Consider the following 25,046-nt stretch of genomic DNA (forward strand, 5'->3'; position numbering starts at 1 on the left):
CTTCCAGACAGGTATGATCAAACTGCTGCTTTCATACTTTTCAGAAAACCACACAGGTTTGAAAAAAATTTTGTTAACTCAGAACTTGAGAAGTTTTACTCTGATTTCACAGAACAGTGAGAGCCCAAACTACTTTGGAAACATGACTTCAGCAGATTAAAAAAATCAACTTTTTTATGTACAAGTATGTGAACAGTACTTTGTAAGCTAACATGGCTAAACAGAAGAAAACTAACAGACCTTTCTGAACAGAATTACAAAGGAAAGGTTGCCTTTTCTAAGGTAACCTCTTGAAGCATTTGGTGTATTACAAGTATCTAGCATAGAATTACTTTTTGCTGCAGAGCCTTCAAGATATTTAAGGACTTGAATAACTGGGGTAAACATGAGCCTCCAAGAAAAGGGTAACAGGGGAGCCTTAGCTGGTTAAAGCTGGAAGCCATTTCTGTTCACTAACTCCTAGTCATAACCACATTTTAAATAATCAGAGATCTCAGAAAATTGAGATTTCTGAGAACCCAGTGTTGCAATTCCAAAATCAGTGCCTATGATAGGAGACAAATACAAAACAGAGTTGGTAGCAAAGATTTTCATTAACCAAGGCTGAAATATTTTCTTGTTTAAAAGTGTCTTTTCCTCCCCTGACTGGGACAGTGAAAGCTCCAGTTAGAACTACTCACATTCTAAAATTATGAGTGTGGTTTCCCTAAAGAAAAGTACCAATATAACTAAGTTGCCAAAAATCAGCAAAACTCCATCATTTTGCTGGTGATATTTATTAAAAATAGAATAGTAAAAAGTATAAACATTGTCTATTACCAGTCAAATTCATGTAGGAATAAACAATGAATGAAGACAAAGCTGTAATTCTAAAGCTATTAATCATTAATCATTAGAATTTTGTATATACAAAAAAATCTAAGACAAAGAATTTATTATTGTGAGTAACCACTTCAACTTAAGCCTGGTGCTTAATGGCAGACATTAGTAAATACTGTTTTGAAATAATTTTCCAAAATTTTAAAAACCCCTACATTTCTATTATTTATGTAGTGCAAAGCATAAAACATCAGAAACAAGAAGGTTTAATGAGTAGAATTTGTATAACTATCTTGAAAACCAAAGTGACTGGAGAAATTAAATGAGGTGTATTTTTTACCTGTGAAAATTCACCTCTGATGATATCGAACTTCTGTTTCTCATGTACAGCTCTAGCAGTATTTGTCCCATCAAAGGGCTCTGCAAGATCAAACACAAACATTAGAAGTGTTGAAAAAATCTAGAGCTAGGCTGTATCCACTAAGCAAATAACCAGACAAAACACAGTAGGGTCAACATATCATTGCTTTCCAAGAGTGTTTAGAATAGCCAACTCCACTTTGATTCTCAAACTTTCTTTCTACACAACATTTAACAAAGCAAAAGAAAAAACAAAACAAATAGACAAGCAAATAAAGCCCCAGCCCCTGAATGCTCTGAATGCCCTTAATGCAGTGCATTCTCAGGAAGTTTGCAGAGGATACAAAGCTGAGTTGTGCAGTTGACAAAACATAAGCACAGGACGCTATCGAGAGGAACCTTGACAAACTTGAGAAGTGGGCCCATGAGGATCTCAGGAAGTTCACCAAGTGCAAGTGCTGCACCTGGGTCAGGGCAACTCCAGACAGGAGTACAGACTGGGAGAAGTGATCAAAAGAAGCCCTGCCAAGAAGGACTTGAGGATTCTTGTGGATGAGAGGCTGGACATAACCCAACAAAGTGCGCTTGCAGCTCCAAAAGCCAAAAGTGTCGTCCTGGGCTGCATCAAAAGCAGTGTGGCCAGCAGGTCAAGGGAGGCGACTCCGTGATTCTGCTCCTCTACTCTGCTCTCATGAGACCACCTGGAGTGCTGCATCCAGCTCTTGGGTACTCAGCATAAGGAAGACATGGACTGTTGAAGCAGGTCCAGAGGAGGGACAGAAGAATGATTAGAGGGTTGGAGCACTTTCAGAGTGAGGAAAGACAGAGAATTGAGGTTGTTCAACCTGGAGAAGGCTCTGGAGAGTTCTTACAGTACCTTTGAGTACCTAAAAGGGGCCTACAAAAGAAGTGGAGAGGGACTTTTCACAAGGGCATGTGTTGATAGGACAAGGGGTGTGGTAATTTTGGCCTTAGTTTTAGCTAGGTCTCAGTTTAGCAAGCCCAGATACCCTTACCTAGATTAGAGGGGACAAGCATCACCTGACTTAAGCAATCAAAGAAATATTTCCTAACATTTTGATGTCAAATCAAGTATAAATGAAGGTGTAGGAGGTGCCTAGCTCTCTTTCCCCTTCATGGCTGGGTGCTGAGCGGACCTGCTATCACCATTGCTGGTGGTGTTTGGTCTCATCACCACTTCACAGCTGTTTGGTTTGGGAAGTACTTTTTTTTAATTTTGTCCTTGATTTTCTCCTCTCTTGCTGGGTATCCTTTGGGAGGAATTTGTTGGGGTGTTTTTGTGGGCTGAGGTGGTGAAGGTCTGTGCTGTTTGAGTGGACGACTCAGTGTTTGTTGTTTTTTCCACATTTGTGTACATATGTGTTATATTCCGTTTTTAATTGTCTCTCTTTTGTATAAGAAGCTTGCTATTTTGTAGGGGGTTGGAAAGAGATCATTTTTAAGGTACCTTAAAACCTAAACTATTCTATGATTCTTTGAATGCTCTAATGATATTTAATCCATAATAAAGTCAGGTTATTATTATCTACTGAAGCATACTATGATTGTGCTGAATTTATGCACCAGTTACTATTTGTTACAGCTCCATGGTTTGTGATAACATACCAGAATATGGTATTCATACCACAATAAGATTTTTGAAACTTACTACACATGAGCCTCTTGGACCTGTTCTATCTATATTCCTCTCATTTGACAGGTTCCCAGTGAAATACTGAGAATAAAGGAAAATATTTACTATAACTTTTTATGTAAGATATATCAATTGCTGTAGAAATACATTTTATCACTTTATACCTATTTTGCAGTATTCATTCATAAGGTAACAATTCAGGGCTTCTACCTTGTAACCAACTGGAAATCTGTGTGATGTTTGTCCTCCTTTTTTTCCTAACATAATTCATGTAATAAGTTTGGAATTTGTTTTAATTGCAAGATCAAAAAGTACTCCTTGGTACTGATAGGGTTGCCAACATTAAAGAAACAGATACTAAAAAATTATAATGCAGCAATTATGTATTACAATGAGCTACAAAACAGATTTTATAGTCTTTTCTGTGTTAGTAGACAACTCCTTAAGTAACATTGTATATTTCATCTATTTCACACTGACAGTCCTTATGGGCCACAGAAGCACAGAGGTATTCACTAGATCAGCTAGTTGGTTACAAATTACTTTCATTCAGCTAGGGACATATGGTAAAATAAAGCACTAACCAAACACCAGAAGGGCTTATGCCATTACAGAGACTGGAATTACAAATTTGGCACATGTTACACAGCATTAGGCTTTTATTTCTGCTACCTATTTAAATTCACAAAGAAACTATTTCATGCAATACATGTTTTATTTGGCAGTTTTCTAAAAGGCTTCTCTTCAAACTACCCGTTTTCCAGTGGACATTTACAGGCAGATTAATTACATTTTAGAATGTGTCATACCTTTAGATGGGAACAAACACCCGCAATCAAATAAAAGGCCATATAATCCTCTAATATCCATCACATAATTTGACAGAGTGATCTAGTGCCACTAAGAATTCCATGTCCCTAACTATATGAAGCAGTACAGAATTTCTTTTGACTGTCTTAAAACATGATGGTAACTGCTTTTTTAATGCTGCGACTTTTATGCACTTTATGTTGAACCAAGATACACCTATATTTTAAAGCAACAAGAGCAGAACTGTATCATCTGAAACCATCAGTGGAAAAAAGGTACTCTAGTCATAAAAGCTGACTCACATCTTCCTTTATCCTTCCCGCACATTTACTAACTGTCAAAAGACAAACTCGTTCCCTGGAGCAGAGCAGGAATAATTTTGCAATCAGCTACTCTTTACATCACTACATTTTCTAACTATCAAGACAGAGAGAGTTCATTGGAAGTTATTTTGTCCACACAGAGAAATAAGAACATTAAGAAAAAAAAGTATCACAGCTTTAACACTGAGGCTTGAGGGAAAGGCTAAAGGCGATCGTATTTTCAAAAGAAAATACAAGAAATCACAAAACTTCAAAACTGGTGCTAACCAAGTCCTGAGGAATTCTTTTTTGAATTATTTTCAACATGCGGATCTGAAAGACTTGAAAGCTTGAATCAGGTGCAGCTTAGACGGCTTCTGATTCAATTTCCCTAAATCACTATCAATTTAATTATCTCACAAAACTGTCATGTTTCTAGCTTTTCCAGATTGTATCTTTTTCAATAGGAAAGTATATAATATTACTCGATATAGACAAGATTTAAACTGAAACTAGATAGTCACTAGCAATTTGGAATTTCTGACAAGGAATGTTCAAAACATTATCTAAAAGCAGTGTTCTCTGTATCTCTGTATTCCCATAATAGTAAAAGCCTGTCAGATTTTAAACTGTCTGAAAAGAGCACCTCTACTATATCCACTTTTCTAACAGCAGAAATACAAGCTAGAATCAGCCTCAAGACCCACAACAAAACAGAACAGAATTTTGCTTGAGCAAGTCTAAATACAGTGCTAAATGTGGGTTTACGGAAAACTGCAGGCATAGACTTGTGTAATCTATAAACAAATATTTTTAAGATATTTAAAAATACATGTAATAGTATCAATTACTAATATTTTAGTCCACTAACTGGAAAATTTGACAAAGATTTGGAAACCAGAACATGCTGACTTGTTTAGCTAGCTTATGAAATCATCTTCTCAAGGTACACATACTTTGTTAACAGCTGTTATAAACATGAAGCCTGCTTTGAAACAGGAAATTTTATTTTTCCCTTCCAATTTAGAAGCAAAAACTCCACCAAGTCTTGAAGCACATTGTAACAGGAAGGAATCAGATATGCCACCCACAGATAATTCTGCTTTTTTAATAGTTCAAATGGAAAATGCATTCTTAAGGAAAAGTTGCATGCAATCAAGACCATTAAATCTTGAGTGCCTATTTTGTATGATATCCTATTTTTCAAACTGACAGAAACATAACTGAATTATTCAAGCACTTTGTAATGTCATAAAAAATTTGAGACCTTGAAACACACTTGAGAGCTCAAAGCCCCGTGCAACACAGCAGACCAGCATCATGTGACAGCAGCAGACACAGTTGCCCAGCAGACCCACCTCCTACATTCAGACCAGAACCTTGGCAATGCCTCACTACACTACGCTGAATCATTTCAGCTGTGCAGATACTCTAATTCACATTTCTCTACTCTGAGACCATAAAGTCGAGCTTGCAATCATATTTCAGCATGGTTTTTCCTCCTATGACTGTTCACTGATTATTCCAAAAATTCAAAGAACATGAATGCTGTCATGTGGCTTCACACTGACATTCACATGATTACAGCCAAGTTGGTAAGCTCTGTGCCACAGAATAACCAACTTCACCACCAGGTAATCAGAAATCAGAGCAGCAGAAATGCACAGAATTACATACAAACACACATGGGTGCACACCTACTCTCAGCAATCTTCAGGAATGCCTGTCCAGGCACAGACTTCTGCCTTATTACCTCTCCTCCCGCAGCAAAATTTTTCCAGTGTCTAACAATTCTTTCCATACCATTTGGCTCCTGTTCAAGTTCTACTCCTCTTTTATCCTGAAACTTCAGCCCTTGATATCCGCATCGTAAGAGCCTCCACTAAGTTGCAGCCAGGGCTCAGGCCACCTCTCCCTGTATGGTAACTGTTTCCAGTTACACAGCACCTCCTCAGTCCCTTCCCTGCTTCTCTTTTCATTCACTTAACATCTCAATCCTTCTCTCGGTCTAACATCTTCTCTTTCCCTAGTGCAAGCTTCATCTCATATGTATGCTTAACTGCTTACCTTCTCCACATACATTCCTCATGGCAGTTGAAAAGAGCCACAAGCACATGGATCAGGTTACTCGTAACAGTGCTACTGCCCAGTTCTGCACTGTGATGGTTGAGACCTACACAACCCCAAAAGGTAGCCTTGGGAGTACCCTCTGGTTCTGGAAGGCATTGTGCAGTCGCTGTACAGTCTACACTCACAAGCCAATCAAAAATAGTAGCCACGAGAGGATCAACATACACATAACTTAGTCACTGCTAGGACTTGCAACACCAGAGCATTTCTAGAACAAGGAATATTCCTTGCAAGTAATCTGAATAAGCATCTGGTGTGTTTTTCAAAAGTTCAAACCTGACAAAATGAACAACTATTTTTGTGGGGCAGAAAAACACATATGACTGGCATAAAGGCCCTTCCTTATCAAAGTCCTAAGCCCTGTTCCAAAAGTAACAGGGCAACGAGTGCTCTTGAAGAAAAGGTCAGGAGTACTATTTTTAAACACTATAGAACTTAAAGCTTCCTTCTCAAGTGTTTTTGATGGGACTGTTTCCAAACTATTGATGTTGGTTAAACTGCACTTGCTACATAATGCAGACACATAATATATTTTTCAAAACACAACCAAGGTAAAGTCTAATTGACAGATTTATGTATTATCTTAACAGTTAAAAATGATAATGCAGCTTCACATCTTACCTTCTACACAAATAAATTTGTTTCTCCATTCAGTACCATCAGGTCTTGGAATAGCTTTGGCCTCGCGAACTGAAATCATTTGATGGCTCCAACTAGAAAAAAGGAAAACAATTTGCAAAAATTTTTAACTCAATTCTAAATTACTGGAATCAGTTTATATTTTAAAAAAATTGTCAAATTGCTATGTCATAATCCTAGGTAACTGCACTTATAATAATAATAATGAAAAATTTAGTTTCACAGTCTAATCTTCATAATTCACGACATATAGATAAGGAATTGTGTAGGAAACACAAAAATTTTTCCATAAACAGAGGTTTAATTCCAAAAGCATCTTCAAAACAGAGCATCATGGGTATTCATAAGTAACATATATTCACAACAGAGTAAGTTTTTCAACTAACAACATCAAACTGAATATTGACACCTCCGTTTATTTCCAAATTCAAAAAAAATTATAGACTTGAATCTTTTACAATTTTCTGTGGGGAGAAAAGGAATGTAAGGAGTAAGTACAGATGAAGTCACATACTGCATTCCACTGAAAAAAATACTCAATAGTATAAAGACATGTAGAGACAGCTTGCTTACAGGCCAGCATTCCTGGTGCAAGGAATATATTAACAGAAAGCACCAACAGTTCGTAAATGCTGCATTTTAGATTTACAAGTGCAACAACTCCCTACCACTTTTTGCACATAACTTTACAATAACAAAACTGTAGGAAATTATCACACTGAAACAGGAACAGCAGGCAAACTATAGGGCAATCTTTACGATGTGCCAGCATCTTTATGATGCTTGGCACAACAATATGGCAAACATAATGGAAGCTAAAACAACCACTTTAAGTTTTATGTTCTTACCTACCCAGACAGTTTTCAGCTGCTTTTAACTAAACAGAGCAGCTCATCCTGAGTGCCATCATGTGGCACATGCAGGAGATTGGACAGAGCCAGCGTGGGTTTGTGAAAGGCAGATCCTGCTCAATTAACCAGATCTCCTTATATGACAGAGTAACTTACTCAGTGGAGGAGGGAAGGGCTGCAGAAGTTGTCTATCAAGACTTTAGTAAATAAAGTCTTTTACACTGTTTCCCACAGCATTCTCCTGGAGAAACCAGCTGCTTGTGGCTTGGATGAGTGAACTGCTCACGGGTGAAAAAACAGATGGATAATGGGATGCAGAGAGAGGTTACCTGCAGCTGGCAGCCAGTCACAAGGTGTTGTTCCCCAGCGTCCAGTACTGGGGCATGATCTGGGTGAGGGGATCGAGTGCATCCTCAGACAGTTCACAGGTGACAGGGTGGGAATGTTGACTTGCTGAAGGGCAGAGGGTTCTGCAGAGGAATCTGGACAGGCTGGATAGATGTGCCAAGGCCAACTGCGTAACGCTGAACAAGGTGAAGTGCCCTTAACTCACAACAACTGCAGGCAGCACTACAGGCTGCTGCAAGGAGTGGCAGGAAAACCACCCAGAGAAAAAAGGACCTGGGAGCACTGTTGACAGTGGCTGAAGATGAGCCAGTAGTGTGCCCAGTTGACCAAGAATGCCAATGGCATCCTGGCTTGTATCAGAAATAGCATGGCCAGCAGGACCAGGACACCTATAGTCTCCCTGTACTTGGCATTAGTGAGGCCACAGCTTAAGTTTTATGATCATTTTTGGGCCCTTCACTACAAGAAAGTCATTGGGGTGCTTAGGTGTGTCCAGATAAGGGCAATGAAGCTCTTGAAGGGTCTAGAAAACGTATCCTATGAAAAGCAGCTGATGGAAAAGGGGTTGTTTACACTGGAGAAGAAGAGGCTCAGGGGGGACCTTGTTGCTGCCTACAACTACCTGGAAGAAGGTTGTAATTGTCTGGGCATTAGTCTCTTCTTCCATGTCTCAAGGAAAAGAGGAAATGACCTTGAATAGCGCCGTGGGAGGAGGGGTTCAGATTAAATATTAGAAAAAAAATTCACTAAAAGAGTGATCAGGCATTGGAATATGTTGCCCTAGGAAGTGATGCGAGTCACCAGCTCTGAAAGTGTTCAAGAGGGGTCTGGATGAGGCACTTGGGTATATGGTTTAGTAGCGTTTATGGTGATGCCAGGATGATCTTGAAGGTCTCCTCCAACCCTGAAGAGTCTGTAAACCATGGAACTGCTCTATCAAAAAATGCCTGAATCCCTAGCAATGCATCACTGTATGTCCTGACTAAAGGGGGCTTAGAAATATCTGGGTAATTTTCTGCCAGCTGTACTGATGTTATGTACTCTTGTGATCTCCTGACTGAATCAATCTTTTTGAATAATGCAAAGACAGAGGAGCTGGGCTGAGTACATCAACCACTTGCAGTAAATTTGTAAATATCAACTGTAAATTAAAATAATCATCTATAACTCATCAGTTAAATTTGTAAGAGCTCTGAGCTCCCTAGGCCACAGATTAGCTCCTCTAACTCCATTAAGTCAGTGGTGCTAAGACAGCTAAACATCTATGACTGTTATTTTACAAATTACCTTGGTTGTAACTCATAATTAAAACCACTTATGAAAGCCAGTTGTTTGAATAATTGTACTTACAAAGAACACATGCATTTTTCTTCTATTTAAAATACGAATAGGGCTTATTTCAAAAAAGTGCAGGACACAGCACATGAAGGAAACTTTAGAATATCTCAGTGTGTATATTTAGACTTCTCTTGATATATTCTTTAGAAAATTAGTGCAGATGATGATCATTTCTAGCATTCAATGTAAACTAAAGCTTTCATTCTAACCAATCACACTTTCCCTCTTTAATTCCCATAGTAGACTACTTTTGCAAGAATTAGACATATTATGAAGCATTAAACAAAGATTTTTCTATCATGACTTTTAATAGATGACCATGACTAGAGGCTTAATTCAGATGAACTGCTCAAAAAAGAAAAACATACACAAAAAACCGCAACAAAACCTTAAACTGCAGCTTGAGAACACTGGTTGCATGCAGAAGCTGACAGTTCAACTCATGTGCTTTTATTTGAAAGTCTGAGGGATCCAGGCCAGTGGGAGGGGAAAAAAAGGGAAAAAAAAAAAGAATTCATGCTTCGATCTGCATTTGGTTTAGCCAGGTGGTACTGTTTCACTTAAAACACTAATTCTTATTTTGAATTCTCTTTCTTCTAGGTTATACTTGATTCTTCCGCAAAAAATAAATGCATTTATAATACACTCGTTGAGCAAAAAGTAACAAAAACATAACATTTTTAGCTATTTAACCTTGAAAACAGCTACTTTATCTGACAGTCTCACTAAACCTGTGTTGGTACCAAAAGCATCCTGAATTAATTATCATCAGCAAATTATTTGTGTGCCAATTTTAACCACTTTGGCTTGCATACAATAACTTAATTGTTACCAAAACTATGCAAACATTCTCCTCAGAAAGATTTTCAATCCTTAAGTTAACAATGGCCATTTAAACAGCTACTTCAATTATCAGTTATTTCTGTTGTCACTGCCTTCATTAAATGTGAGATCTTCACAGGGAAAGCAAGTATTTGACAGACAGACTAGGAAATTCCACGCCTGTGTATGTCAACACTATAAAAAGAATAACAAGCTTATTTTTTCTAGAGCATTCTTACAAATCAAAGTCATTTGTATAAACACACTAAGATGGCTACAAATTGCAAGCATATTTAATTCAATATATTATTAAAAATTATCATTTTATTACCTGACAAACTCCATTGTGAAGAGCTGCCAGCAATTTGCTCACTGTGATTTTAAATTCTGTCATTAAAATGTAACCAATCTTGTGTCATGTCCACTAAATGGAACTTAATCAGTGAATGATCTTAAACAATTGCTACATAACTCCCAACAATAAATTTAAGAGTAGTCACAAAGAAGAATCTCTAGGTTCCCTAGCAGTATATTCACAAGAGCAAGGCCTTACTTCAAGGTCTCAGTTTGGAAAGAGACAACCAAGTGGAAACCTGCTGCCTTCACTCACAGCTGCAGGAATGAAATCAGACACCTCCTTTCGACAGGCTGGTGAACATGGACCTGTTTCCAAATACTTTCTTTGGAGAACATCTAGATACATTTTTCACTTGATCACATTCACTGCATAATCTGCAGACCTCTGACAATTTTAAATACCTAAAGTTAAAATGGAGTCATAACCACACTTTTAGGCAGCTGTATCGTAAGAAACATACAGACTTGAACCCTTACGGCAAGATAATTATACAGGCATAAAAGGCAAAAAAAACTTTGCCACATTTAATGTGTTATTCCAATGTATGCAGGCATTTCCAAATCACATTTATTTGGGTATAGGCATGAAAGCGTATAAAAGTTACTTCTTACTGACACACTGATAACTGCAGAGTAGGACTGTGGAAAGGGCACTGTATAAATACATGGCAGTAGGCAATTTTCTGAAACATCTTATAGTCTAAATAAACAAGGCAAGTGCAAAGCATAAGGGAAAAAACCCAGAACAAGGAGAACTAATTCCTGGCTGCATAGCCTGCAAGGCGTCTGTTTCTTCCTTTGCCATATTCTTCTGGGCCCATCCTGCCTTTAAATATTATGCAATACACCAAGTAAAATAAACCACAAGTTTTACCTGGAACACCTCATGAGGTTTGCTGGAGTGAGGGAGAAGTTTAAAACAATGTATCTCCTCCACCTTCTCTTATCTTCCTGATCAGTATATGTAAAATAGATGAGTAGTTAAGCATTCTAGGCAGGTGGTTTCAGTGACTCATTCTGTTAAAAATTGTGATCTTCACATGTGATTTGATCATTCTTGATTGCATGCTGGTCATCCAGCAAAACAGTTCTTGTGTATCAAACCTGATATCCTACTCCACAGATGGGAACCTACAGAAATCACTTTTACAAAAACTTGAAGTAGCATTTTCTTTAGCAATCTTTCAATCAAATCCATTACAGTCCAAGAGTGAAACTTGTCTCGGTTTGAGGGGAAAAAACCAAAATGTTTTACCCAGAAGCAGGGGAGGGGCCTCCTCCACGATAATCACACCACTCTTTATCAAATTTAAGAAAAGGAATTTTAATACAAGAAGGATAACTGCTATATATATATATATATGTAAACAGACTAGTGCAACCCACTTCCCCAACACCACAAGAGAGGAAAAAAAACCAAAAAAAACAACAACAAAACCCAGCAGGTTTTTTTCTCCAGGAGGAAAGGTTATACTCAAGTGTTCATGTCTGTTGTAGTTTGGGATTATTATGTAAATTCTCTCCCCTGCCACTTAACTGCCCAGGCCAGCGGTTAACAAAAGAAGTAGTTAACTGTTGATGCTGGGGTGGGGGCAGGTTTGTCTCTTTTGGGTTTTTTTTGGATCTCTCGGGAGTCTTGGCTCTGCGGAACGGGGGAGTGGGGGCTCGAAGGAGGCAGGCTGCCCTGCTGGTTACTGCTGGGGTTTTTTCCTGGCTGTCTTGCCGCTGCCCACCTCGGACTACTTTTCGTGCCGTGCTGCTGTTGCTACCTGCCTTGGATTTGCTGCTGGTTGCTCGTACCTGTCTGCTTCTTGGACGGGGAACACAGGGGGAAGAGACTGAGTCCATCTGAAAGCCCACTGCTCGTCTGTTTCGCTGGAGAGGGACTGAAACTCACTCTGCAGCCAGCCGGGCTGTGACAAGGACACTTAAGTATAACCTTTTCTCCCGGAGAAAAAACCTGCTGGCTTTTGTTGTTGTTTTGTTTCTTTTGGTTTGTTTTTTTTCCCTCTCTTGTGGTGTTGGGGAAGTGGGTTGTACTAGTCTGTTTACATATATATATATAGCAGTTATCCTTCTTGTATTAAAATTCCTTTTCTTAAATTTGATAAAGAGTGGTGTGATTATTGTGGAGGAGGCCCCTCCCCTGCTTGTGGGTAAAACATTTTGGTTTTTTTCGCCTCAAACCGAGACAATGTCACAGCCCGGCTGGCTGCAGAGTGAGTTGCAGTCCCTCTCCAGCGAGACAGACGAGCAGTGAGCTTTCAGATGGACTCAGTCTCTTCCCCCTGTGTTCCCCGTCCAAGAGGCAGAAAGATACGAGCAACCAGCAGCAAATCCAAGGCAGGTAGCAGCATCAGCACGGCACGAAAAAGTAGTCCGAAGTAGGCAGCGGCAAAACAGCCAGGAAAACCCCAGCAGTAACCAGCAGGACAGCCTGCCTCCTTCGAGCCCCCACTCCCCCGTTCCGCAGAGCCAAGACTGGGGAGAATATCCAAAAAAAAAAAAAAAAAATACAAAAGAGACAAACCTGCCCCCACTCCAGCGATCAACAGTTAACTGCTTCTTTTGTTAACCGCTGGCCTGGGCAGTTAAGTGGCTGGGGAGAGAATTTACATAATAACCCCAAACTACAACATTATCCACCCTTAAATTCTCTTCCATGCCGATACTCTACATTAAACTTAAATATTCTTTCAAATAATTAAGAGTTTACAAATACAGTAATATGAGTTGTTTACCCAGAGATAAGTTCCCCTTGAGGTACACATCGTGTCTCTCCATCTTCCTGCATCACCCACCAGGTGGAACCAGATCCTTGAGCAAAGACAACCCCACGAATGGGTTTGCCTTTGCCTGGAGCAGGGTTGATCCAGACTGTTTTCCCTAGCATACCTCTCAGGTGTATTACAGGGACTTTGTCTCCATCTACAGTGTGAAGGGGTTCTGATTGGGCAGGACCGGCTCGATTGACAGAGCCTCTAGTGTTGACTAGCCATGTAGCCTTTGCTAAGTGTTGATCCCAGTGTTTGAAAGTCCCTCCACCCAACGCCTTCAAAGTGGTTTTCAACAGTCCATTACACCGCTCAACTTTCCCAGCAGCTGGTGCATGGTAGGGGATATGATACACCCACTCAATGCCATGTTCTCTCGCCCAGGTAGCAACTAAGCTGTTTTTGAAATGAGTTCCATTATCTGACTCAATTCGTTCTGGGGTGCCATGTCGCCACAGCACTTGTTTTTCCAGGCCTAGGATGGTGTTCCGAGCAGTGGCGTGAGGCACTGGGTGTGTCTCCAGCCACCCTGTGGTTGCTTCCACCATGGTGAGCACATAGCGCTTGCCTTGGCGGGTCTGTGGCAGTGTGATGTAGTCAACCTGCCAGGCCTCCCCATACTTGTACTTATCCCAGCGTCCACCATACCACAGGAGCTTCACTCTCTTAGCCTGCTTAATGGCAGCACATGTCTCGCAGTCATGGATAACCTGAGAGATAATGTCCATGGTTAAATCCACCCCTCGGTCTCGTGCCCATTTATAAGTGGCATCTCTGCCCTGATGGCCCGAGGCATCATGGGCCCATCGAGCCAAGAACAGCTCTCCCTTGTGCTGCCAGTCCAGATCTGTCTGTGATACTTTCACTTGCGCAGCTCGGTCTGCCTGTTGGTTGTTGAGATGTTCCTCATTGGCCCGATTTTTGGGCACGTGTGCGTCTACGTGGCGGACTCTCACAATCAGCTTCTCTACTCGGGTGGCAATATCTTGCCATATATCGGCAGCCCAGATGGGTTTCCCTCTGCGTTTCCAATTGGTTTTCTTCCATCGGTCTAACCATCCCCAGAGAGCATTGGCCACCATCCATGAGTCGGTGTAGAGGTAAAGCTTTGGCCATTTCTCTCGTTCAGCAATGTCCAGGGCCAACTGCACGGCTTTAAGCTCTGCAAACTGACTCGACCCACCTTCTCCTTCAGTAGCTTCTGCAACTTGTCGGGTGGGACTCCATACAGCTGCTTTCCATTTGCGATTAGTCCCTACAATGCGACAGGAGCCATCGGTGAAGAGGGCGTAGCGTATTTCCTCTTTTGGCAATTGATTGTATGGTGGAGCTTCTTCCGCACGTGTCACCTGCTCTTCCTCTTCATCTGCTAGACCAAAATTTTCACCTTCAGGCCAGTTTGTGATGATTTCCAGGATCCCAGGGCGATTTGATTTTCCTATACGGGCGCGCTGCGTAATCAGGGCAATCCACTTCCTCCAGGTAGCATCAGTGGCGTGATGTGTAGAGGCAGCCTGTCCTGACAACATCCACTTCAGCACTGGTAGTCGAGGTGCCAGAAAGAGCTGTGCTTCTGTGCCAATCACCTCTGAGGCGGCTTGAACTCCTTCATAGGCGGCTAGGATCTCTTTCTCTGTGGGGGTATAGTTGGCTTCAGATCCTCTGTAGCCTCGGCTCCAGAATCCAAGTGGTCGGCCTCGAGTCTCACCAGGCACCTTCTGCCAAAGGCTCCAAGACAGGCCATTATTCCCGGCGGCGGAGTAGAGCATGTTCTGTATGTCTGGTCCTGTCCTGACTGGTCCAAGGGCTACAGCCTGAGCAATCTCATGCTTGATCTGGTCAAAGGCTTGTTGCTGCTCAGGGCCCCAGTGGAAATCATTCTTCTTACGGGTTACCAAGTAGAGAGGGCTTACGATCTGACTGTATGCTGGGATATGCATCCTCCAGAACCCTATGGCACCCAGGAAGGCTTGTGTTTCCTTTTTGCTGGTAGGTGGAGACATTGCTGTGATCTTATTGATGACTTCTGTTGGAATCTGACGGCGTCCATCCTGCCACTTCACTTCCAGGAACTGGATCTCTTGGGCTGGTCCCTTAACCTTACTCCGTTTGATGGCAAAGCCAGCTCCCAAAAGGATCTGGATGATTTTCTCTCCTTTCTGAAAAACCTCTTCTGCTGTGTCCCCCCACACAATGATGTCATCAATGTATTGCAGGTGTTCTGGAGCCTCACCCTTCTCCAGTGCAGTCTGGATCAGTCCATGACAGATGGTGGGACTGTGTTTCCACCCCTGGGGTAGTCGGTTCCAGGTGTACTGCACGCCCCTCCAGGTAAAAGCAAACTGTGGCCTGCACTCTGGTGCCAGAGGAATGGAGAAGAACGCATTAGCAATGTCAATAGTGGCATACCACTTTGCTGCCTTGGACTCCAGTTCATACTGGAGGTCCAGCATGTCCGGCACAGCGGCACTCAGCGGTGGGGTAACTTCATTCAAGCCACGATAGTCCACAGTCAATCTCCATTCTCCATCAGACTTATGCACAGGCCAGATGGGGCTGTTGAAGGGTGAGTGGGTTTTGCTGACCACCCCTTGGCTCTCCAGTTCACGGATCATCTTATGGATGGGGATCACAGCATCACGGTTCGTTCGGTATTGCCGACGGTGCACTGTCGTGGTGGCAATTGGCACTTGCAGTTCCTCAACTTTCAACAGTCCAACAGCAGAAGGACTTTCTGAGAGACCTGGCAATGAGTTCAATTGTTCAATCCCTTCTGTCTGTACAGTGGCTATTCCAAAAGCCCATCTATGCCCCTTTGGGTCCTTAAAATATCCATTCCTGAGGTAGTCAATGCCCAGGATACATGGGGCGGCTGGACCAGTCACAATGGGGTGTTTCTGCCAATCTCTCCCTGTCAAGCTCACTTCAGCTTCTAGCACAGTCAACTCTTGAGATCCCCCTGTCACCCCAGAAATAGAAATAGTTTCTGAGCCCACATGTCCTGATGGCATTAATGTGCATTGAGCGCCAGTATCAACCAAAGCCTTATACTTTTGTGGGTCTGATGTACCAGGCCATCGAATCCACACAGTCCAATAGACACGGTTGTCCCGTGCCTCTACCTGGCTAGAGGCAGGGCCCCTCTAACACTGATCCTGGTCATAGCGGTCAGAACCTTTTCTTGATGAGTACACCTGGGAGGTGCCCTCCTGTGGGTCAGATTCTTGCCCGTGGGAAACAGGGACTGCACTTACTCTCACTGACCTTCTTCCATTCCCCTTCAGTTCTTGTACTCGGGCTGCAAGGGCACGGGTAGGTTTCCCATCCCACCGTCCCATGTCTTCTCCATGTTTGGCCAGGAAGTACCACATCTCAGTTCGTGAGGTCTGTCCACTTCCTCTGGCTGGGGGGCGTCTGGCTCTGACTTCCGAGGTTCTCATTTGCACTGGTGCCACTTGGAGACTTTCCCTAATTTCCTCTCTGATCGCTTTTACCTCTGCAGGCAGCGTCTTGAGACTCTCAACCAATGTCTCTACAGCAGAAATACGGGCCTGCATTGGGCTGTGGGTCATGCCTTCATATATCCGGAGCTTATTTGCTACAGCGCCCACTGTTTCTTGGTTCTCTTCCCTATACATGGATGCCAGGAAATCGGTGTATTCAGCTGGCCCCGAGTGTGAAAGGTTCCACCACATATGTGGTGTGCATCTGACCTTGTCAGGGTCATTATTGGCTTGCCCACCTCTTCCAAAAAGCACGTCCATCATTGCCATCTCCCTCAGACGTAAAATTCCTTCTTCCATCGTCTTCCAAGTCTTCCTAATATGATGTTCCTGAAGGATTTCTCTATAAACAAACTTCTCTCTTACACTCGTTAGAAGTCGTGCCCAGAGTGAAAGGGGCTTTGATTCCCTCACGAACACCTGTTCAATAGCCACGTCCTGGGCCAGAGCCCCCAAAAACCTGGCTTCAGCACCATCCAGTTGTAAGGTTTCACCCATAAGGTCCCAAACTCGGATCAGCCAAGTCAGGATGGGCTCACCCGGGTGTCGAGCAATGTCTTTCCGCAAACTACAGAGATTATCAAATGACAATGACTCAGTGATGATCTCAGGCTCTGGGTCTGCTTGCTGTGGAGGTGCAGCAGCCCCCTCATCGTCCGCTGGATGGTCTAATTTGGTCTTATATTTCCTTTTCTGGATAGGGGCAACTTCCATAGGCTTGGCCTGTCCTCCTGGTTTAGCCTCGTCCTGCATCACTGTAACATCAGAGGTTTTATCCTCTTCCCTTTTTTTAGCCCCATCCTGCATCACTTTAACGTCAGGGGTTTTACCCTCTTCCTTCTCCCTCTTCACTGTAACGTCAGGGGTTTTACCCTCTTCCTTCTCCCTCTTCACTGTAACATCAGGAGTTTTACTCTCTTCCTTTTCCCCTTTCACTGTGGCATCAGGGATTTTATTCTCTTCCTTTTCCCCATTCACTGTGGCATCAGGGGTTTTATTCTCTTGCTTTTCCCCCTTCTCTGGGCTAGGCTTCTGAATGCGTTCTCGAAAAAACCTGGCCCTACCTTCAAACATTCTGTAAGCCGCAGGGATACAACCTTGCAGAAAAACCATAAAGAGCAAGATATCTCTGGCATCCAGGGAGAATTTAAACATCTCAAAAGCTGTTGTAGCAGACTTGAATGGGGAATGGACAAAGGGTTGGGAGAAGAGATTCCCCTTTGTTCCTTCCCAAGGGTCCGTACTATTATCACTGAATCCCCAGAGGTAGCAGCTTAGGTTGCGGCAGGAAAACAGCCTGGAGAACACCACCCACATGACATCCAAAGGCATCGAATTCATGGCACCATAAATCCAGAGTAAGAACTCAATTAAATTTGCAGCTATTTGAGTTTTACTCATTGATTTGTTGATAAGACTTAAACCTGCCGCTCCTTTTGGCATGAATTTGTACCAACAAAAAGCCAATATATTATACAGGATGGTCCTGATGAACCCTAAACTCAAGACCCACATGGTGCCACAAAATAGCAGTTATCCTTCTTTGTTTACAAGCCCCACGTTGGGCGCCAAGAAATGTCTCGGTTTGAGATGAAAAAAACGAAAATGTTTTACCCAGAAGCAGGGGAGGGGCCTCCTCCACGATAATCACACCACTCTTTATCAAATTTAAGAAAAGGAATTTTAATACAAGAAGGATAACTGCTATATATATATATGTAAACAGACTAGTGCAACCCACTTCCCCAACACCACAAGAGAGGAAAAAAAAAAAACAAAAAAAAATCAACAACAAAACCCAGCAGGTTTTTTTCTCCGGGAGGAAAGGTTATACTCAAGTGTTCATGTCACAGCTCGGCTGGCTGCAGAGTGAGTTTCAGTCCCTCTCCAGCGAGACAGACGAGCAGTGAGCTTTCAGATGGACTCAGTCTCTTCCCCCTGTGTTCCCCGTCCAAGAGGCAGAAAGATATGAGCAACCAGCAGCAAATCCAAGGCAGGTAGCAGCATGGCACGAAAAAGTAGTCCGAAGTAGGCAGCGGCAAAACAGCCAGGAAAACCCCAGCAGTAACCAGCAGGGCAGCCTGCCTCCTTGGAGCCCCCACTCCCCCGTTCCGCCGAGCCAAGACTGGGGAGAATATCCAAAAAAAAACAAAACCAAAAGAGACAAACCTGCCCCCACCCCAGCGATCAACAGTTAACTGCTTCTTTTGTTAACCGCTGGCCTGGGCAGTTAAGTGGCAGGGGAGAGAATTTACATAATAATCCCAAACTACAACAAACTTCACTGGCCCAGGTCATTTAAATATGACTCAATTTAACAGTCAAAATATCTGAACTATAATCTCAAAATTTCAGTGCATATAAACACTAGTAAATGGTTCACAGGGAATGTGTGTGTGGCTCGGCTTCGCGAACGAAGTTTTGGGAAGGGCTGTCCCCACGTGGGTGTGCCCTTCCAGCCTCCACAGTGGATTTTAGGTGAGGCTCAGCATGCTCAGAACTGGCCCCACCATTTAAGTCCTGAGGTTCATCTGCCAGGGCCAAGCGAGCTTGGACGGTGCCAGTGAAGTCCTCAGGACTAGAACCTATAGCACCCGGCATTTCCCAGGAGGTCTCCCATCCAAGTACTAATCCGGGCTGACCCTGCTTAGCTTCCGAGATCTGACGGGATTGGATGTCAGGGAGGCATTTAACTGCTGAACACTGAAAAAATTACTGATTACAGCAATGAAAATATTCAACACATTCCTGAGTAAAATACTAGTTCTTCCATGAAAGGCAGAACTAAGAGAGCCCTGTGTTGTGTATATTCACAAGTTGAGTCTGTCAGCAGTGGCCTGGCAGCCAGGAGAGCCAGCTGTGTCCTGGGGAGCATCAGGCACAGCATCACCAGCCGACTGAGGGAGATTGTCCCACTCTGCTCTGCACTGGGGCAGCCTCACTTGGAATACTGTGTGCAGTTTTGAGCACAATATAAGGAAGATATCAAGCTACTAGGGAGCTTCCAAAAGAGGGCCATGAGGACAGTGAAGAGTCTAGAGAGGAAGCTGTAGGAGGAATGACTGAGGTCTATTCAGCCTGGAGAAGAGAAGACTGAGGGGAGACCTCATCAGGGTCTTCAACATCCTCACATGGGGCAATGGAGGGGTAGATTCTGATCTCTTTGCTCTCACAGCCCGTGACAGGATGCAAGGTAATGGCATGAAGCTGAGTCAGGGGAGGTTTAGTTTAGATATGTAGAAAAGGTTCTTCACTCTGAGGGCAGTTGGGTGAACAGAGTCCCCAGAGAAGTGGTCACAGCACCAAGCCTGATGGAGTTCAAGAGGTGTTTAGACAACATTCTCAGGCACATGGCGTGATTTGTGGGGTGTCCCGTGTAGGGCCAGGAGTTCGATTCTGTGATCCTGATGGGTCCTTCTGACTCAGTGTATTCCATGGTTCTGTGTATTGATCTCACCTGTACTGTTGCATCCATCAGCAATTTCAAAGCAAAGCTAACAGATCCTGTGCCTAGCGTGACACTGTACTTCTGTTCTCACTGCCCTGCTATCTCACACACAGAAACTTTCAGGCACCATGATCATGTTCCTCCCTATAAGCATTAGTTTGTCTTCTCCAGGCAATTACCAAGTTTTATAAAACCATACAGAAATGTACTACCTTCAAGATAACAACCCTATCCCTTTCAAATGGGATTTATAGTTGTCAAGGATACATAGTTGGGCAATTAACAGCACATCTGACTAAGTATATTTCTGCAGCAGAAAGAGTTAAGAAAATACAGGTTGCTGTATTAGTGTATTATTCCCTTACATGATTTCTCAACTATGTAACATTTTCAACACAGGAATTCTAATGGCTATTTTTACAGGGCTTGGGGAAGGGTTTTTTTGGGTTGGTTTGGGGGTTTTCGGCATTTTTTGTTTTGTTTTGTTTTTTGGTTTTAACAGAATATTATAAGTCAAACAAATATCACACACTGAAAAACCAAGCCAGATATTCTTTCTTTTTTTAGTAGTTTTTAAAAACATTTTTTTCCTTTGACACCAGCAACTATTCTATCTTCACTGTCTACTTTTTCAAGCTTTGTTTCAACCAGTTCTCCTGCGTGATTAAATTTATGTAACATATCTCCTGGTTTACGAACAACAAAAAATATTTATGGATTACCATAAGTTCAAGTACTGATATTGCAGAAATCTTCATATATCCTAGTGTATCCTGTCTAATAGCACACAAACCCAAAGTCTTTCTGACTAGTCACCAACTAGGCAGAAATCTGCTCTTGACTGTATCCACAAGTGCCCAAATCAGTAAAGTCAAATCAGGCACTTTTCCTGCATTTAGACAAGATCATCTCTGCTACTTTTTTCAAGCAAACAAAATTTTTCCTTATTGGAAAATATATATTTACTTTCATAAATTAACAAGATTAACAGCTTGTTGTACAGTCAAATAGTAAAGGATTCTTCCAATGCCCAACATAAATTAGCAAACTGGGGTTATCCTCCTGCAATGTCTTCTCATTTGCTCTTTTACCAAACATCATCTTGCCAGCTGAAAAGACTCAGGAGAAACACATATGACAAAAGACCATTCTCTTATCCGCACAGATCACTGAAATAAAATATCTTCTGTGAAAATCTCTCAGAGTCAGGCTTAAGCATGCACAAAGTGTAGCTAGTTTATGAATTACTACAGGCCATAGGCATTTAGCTTACATATTCCACACGTGATGTACATTCCAACAATATTTTAAAGATTTCAAGACCTTTCACTTCTTGTATTAAAATAAAATATGAACACTTCAAAAATTACGAGTATCCAGCAATTGTACATTTTGTTTTCCCTCCAGGACACTGAGATGATGCATATACACAGAACAGCAACATGTATGAATCCAGTGCCTCAGAAGTAAGCTCTTTAGAAGACTGTTAAGCTTACTGAAACACAACCATTTGATATTTCATGTACACAAGTATTTTTTCAAAGAATTTAAAAATAAATGAGTGACAATTTGGCAAAATAGTGGTGACCTAAAGCTTTCTCAGATGCCCTCATAACTTTAGCTTCTCCTCTTCTACCAGGAAGTCCAGATGGCCAAACTAAACTCAGATTCTAGCAAACCAACAATGTTAGTGAATGAATTATACATGGGAGAATTCTTCATGAAGTGTGGCCCATAGAGATGTGTATTCTAGCCAAAGTAAGGAACCGTCTGGCCAGTTACCTCCATTGACCCAGGGTGACAAAAGACAAGTGCAATTATTAAGATTCAAATAATTTGTATCACAATCAGTATCTCAAATAACAACCAAGTAGAACAGATCTTTCTCACACAGAGACAAGTAGTTTCAGAATAGTACAATATAACAAAATGCAGCAATTTTTAAAGAACAAAGCTCTCTAATTTTCAGTAGCTATTTTACAGAACAAAAATGCCTGGCAAAGTAGAAGATGTCAGATACTTTATCGGCATTCCTGTTGTAATTTAGCCTTTTCACCCATTTCCTCTCTGTCCATTACCACTACTGCATTACTGCTATTCTTTCTCTTCAAGGCTTAGAAAGTATTTCTATATTGAATAGAAGGAATTAAAGTTTTGCATATTCTAAACCGTTAAGATCAGCTAATTACTTACTCAAATTCTGTGGCATAATATTTGAAGAAGCCCGTTAGCAAATCCCCAAGGCTTGATCCATTTTTTGAGATGTAAGGAGGAATGGTATATGGAGCTTGATGAACAAGATGCAACTGCATAGTAGGATCAAAACATTCCTGTCAAAAAAAAAATCAGAGTGTATACATATACACACATAGAGAGCCTTAAACTAAATGCATAGATTTTTCCCAATAAGAAAGCTCCCTATCATTTGCTTATTAGAAGTTCAAGGACAACTTACAAGTCAACGACTATTTCTCTTCTGCTCCTCTCTTGAATACTAGTTACTCCCTCTGAACCCAGGTAAAATCATCTTGCACAGGAGTGTGTGAGACTATCCCTTGACTTCTGTTTACTAAAGAATTTTAACATGAGAGAATCTTCCAGCTGGACTGGTATCTAAAATCACAAGAGCAGAAACTGAGTGGTAGCCTGCACTGAGCAGGCTGCAGTAAACTGAGGTAAGGTAGGTGACACTGATGCACCCATTGCCAATTTCCAATACCTGTGGTACAGAAACATCCAAAAGGCAGGCCTGACTTTCCTCCCACAGCATAGAGTTCAAATTGCTTATGAACCCCTCTGGCTATAAAATGAACCTGCATCCTCCCACATAGTGAGTTCAAAGACTGCAGTAGCACTTCCTCTAGCTAAACTATCTGAATGAATACAAAAGCCCTAACAATGAAGTTATACAAACCCGCTGAATACTCAGAATGCAGCGCTTCGGCAGAAGCATGCTTCTTCAGAGGGAAGGAGATAGGTGTGATGGAGATAAGAAAAGGCCAGATTTGTTATGAAAACCATCACTATTGCAGCTTAAACAGGAATCTATACAAGGCTAAATTAACACGGGTTTAGATCTGCTCTACCGTTTCAGTGTTCATTGTATCCTTTAGGTTCTCATGACAGATTTGAGTCCATGGAGGAAAACGTATCTTCTCTCACTAGAGAAACAATTTTTATAACCTGGTAATACCAGGTTTTCACATCATTTTACAGCAGTGTTGTCTATTTTTCTGAAATGTAACCCAAGATACACAAGAGCAAGTTTTAAATTCACATAAAAAACGCATTTATGTAAATTTAGCGTCCAATTCACTCATTACTGGATTTCCTCTCTTCTCCCATTCATTCTTTATTTTAAAGAGTACTAGTATTTATACTACTACAATACTATTAAGAGCACTACACATTGTAATGCTATTTCCATGCCCACAGCTGGCAGCTCTTCCTCTGAGAAAAGTATGGTTAGTGATCAAGCCAGCAGGACTGGAAAGTTTGGGACCTCTGTCCTCTTCTGCCAATTTTAGCAAAACTTCATGGGACCTTGTGCAACATCTTTTCAGGAAAAAAAGCCATTCTTCTAGTGATGGAAAGATTTCAAGTCTTGATCTCACATGATATAACTTTACATATAAAACATTATTATAGTTAGTAGAGCTCAGAATTTAACAGCTCATAATTCACCAGAAGACATCAAAACAATGGAGACAGACAGACATAAAAAGCTGATATGTAGCACACAAAGATCTAAAAAGGGAACAGTTATGTCACACAGTGCATAGCTTTAACCTTAATCAGAAAGGAACTAGAGTGAAAGTTACTCCTTGACCATTCCCACAGAAAGCTATAGAAGAGTCACAACAACTGAATTTAGCATTAGCAGTACCCCAGCTTGAGAAGAACATATAAGACAGGAAAGGAAAGAAAGAAGAACAAGGGCTGCTGAACTCCAAAAACTACAAAACAGAAATGCAATGAAATTACTAAAACAGATGTCTACTAACACTAGCAAGTAAATGTTTGGAGGCAGCAGACATTTTTGAAAAGGAGAACAAGATTAATTTTTTAAGCTTTGTATATTTAAATGCCTGAGAACTTCTCATGTACAAGGAAATTCTGCCACCACAGTGAGGTTGGCATCCTGAGCAGTTGAAAAATTTAGAGTTTGGGATATTATGTTTCATCAAAACGAAAAAGCTATTTTCTTATTGTCAGGCAATAAGATTTCAGACAAATCAAAGTTTTCCTTACTCAGAAACGCATTTGCCTTCAAAAAATACACACATATTATTCTGACAAGTGCTCTAGTAAAAATTCAAGCTAAAGTCTATAGGAGCTAGCAATTAAAAAACCCAACCACCTAGCTCTATAAATAATTCCCATTTCCACCTGGTTTAGTGGTTATATCTACGAAAATTACTCTTAAACAGGCAACTAAGTATTGCAGAACAGAAGGCATGACTGAAATTACTTTTCTTGAAGAAAGTAAGATTTAACACTAACTAAAGCAAAGTATTAATCACATCCTTTTGATACTGTTAGTAAATTTATTTTTTAAGCACTGTCAGTTGCTGATCACCACATATAGAATGCAAAAAACAGTGTTTCATCTTTCTGAAAGACAAATTTTTTTATGGAAGAAGTTGCTGTTACGACATTAGAAAGTTTTACATGTAACACAAAACTAGTTATTACTTAAAATTGAGTATATGGAAGATTTAATGAAAACTTCTGTCAAGATATACCAACATTCAATAAATCAATAACCAACAAAGTAATTTATTTAAGATAATTTCTTCACAAAGCACTCACTCTGTGTCCAATGAGCAAGAGGTCAGCCCAGTCACAGGACACCTAGACTCATTCTTCTGCTTTGCCACAGACAACTCAC

The 25,046-nt window shown here is 41.4% G+C and overlaps 1 protein-coding gene across 3 annotated transcripts in view; it reads right to left on the bottom strand.

The window, feature by feature from the left end:
- TENT2 (terminal nucleotidyltransferase 2) overlaps positions 1-25,046 on the bottom strand; it is a 50,465-nt gene that overhangs the window by 2,751 nt on the left and 22,668 nt on the right. For all 3 annotated transcript variants that reach the window (XM_071580937.1, XM_071580939.1, XM_071580938.1), the window contains 3 exons: positions 22,349-22,485; positions 6,697-6,788; positions 1,160-1,239 (listed from right to left, as the gene is read on the bottom strand). In XM_071580937.1, coding sequence (XP_071437038.1) covers positions 1,160-1,239; positions 6,697-6,788; positions 22,349-22,485 — 309 coding nt within the window. The remainder of the gene's footprint in view (positions 1-1,159; positions 1,240-6,696; positions 6,789-22,348; positions 22,486-25,046) is intronic.

The sequence above is a fragment of the Pithys albifrons genome, chromosome Z (genome assembly GCF_047495875.1).
Source record: "Pithys albifrons albifrons isolate INPA30051 chromosome Z, PitAlb_v1, whole genome shotgun sequence".
Taxonomy (NCBI): domain Eukaryota; kingdom Metazoa; phylum Chordata; class Aves; order Passeriformes; family Thamnophilidae; genus Pithys; species Pithys albifrons.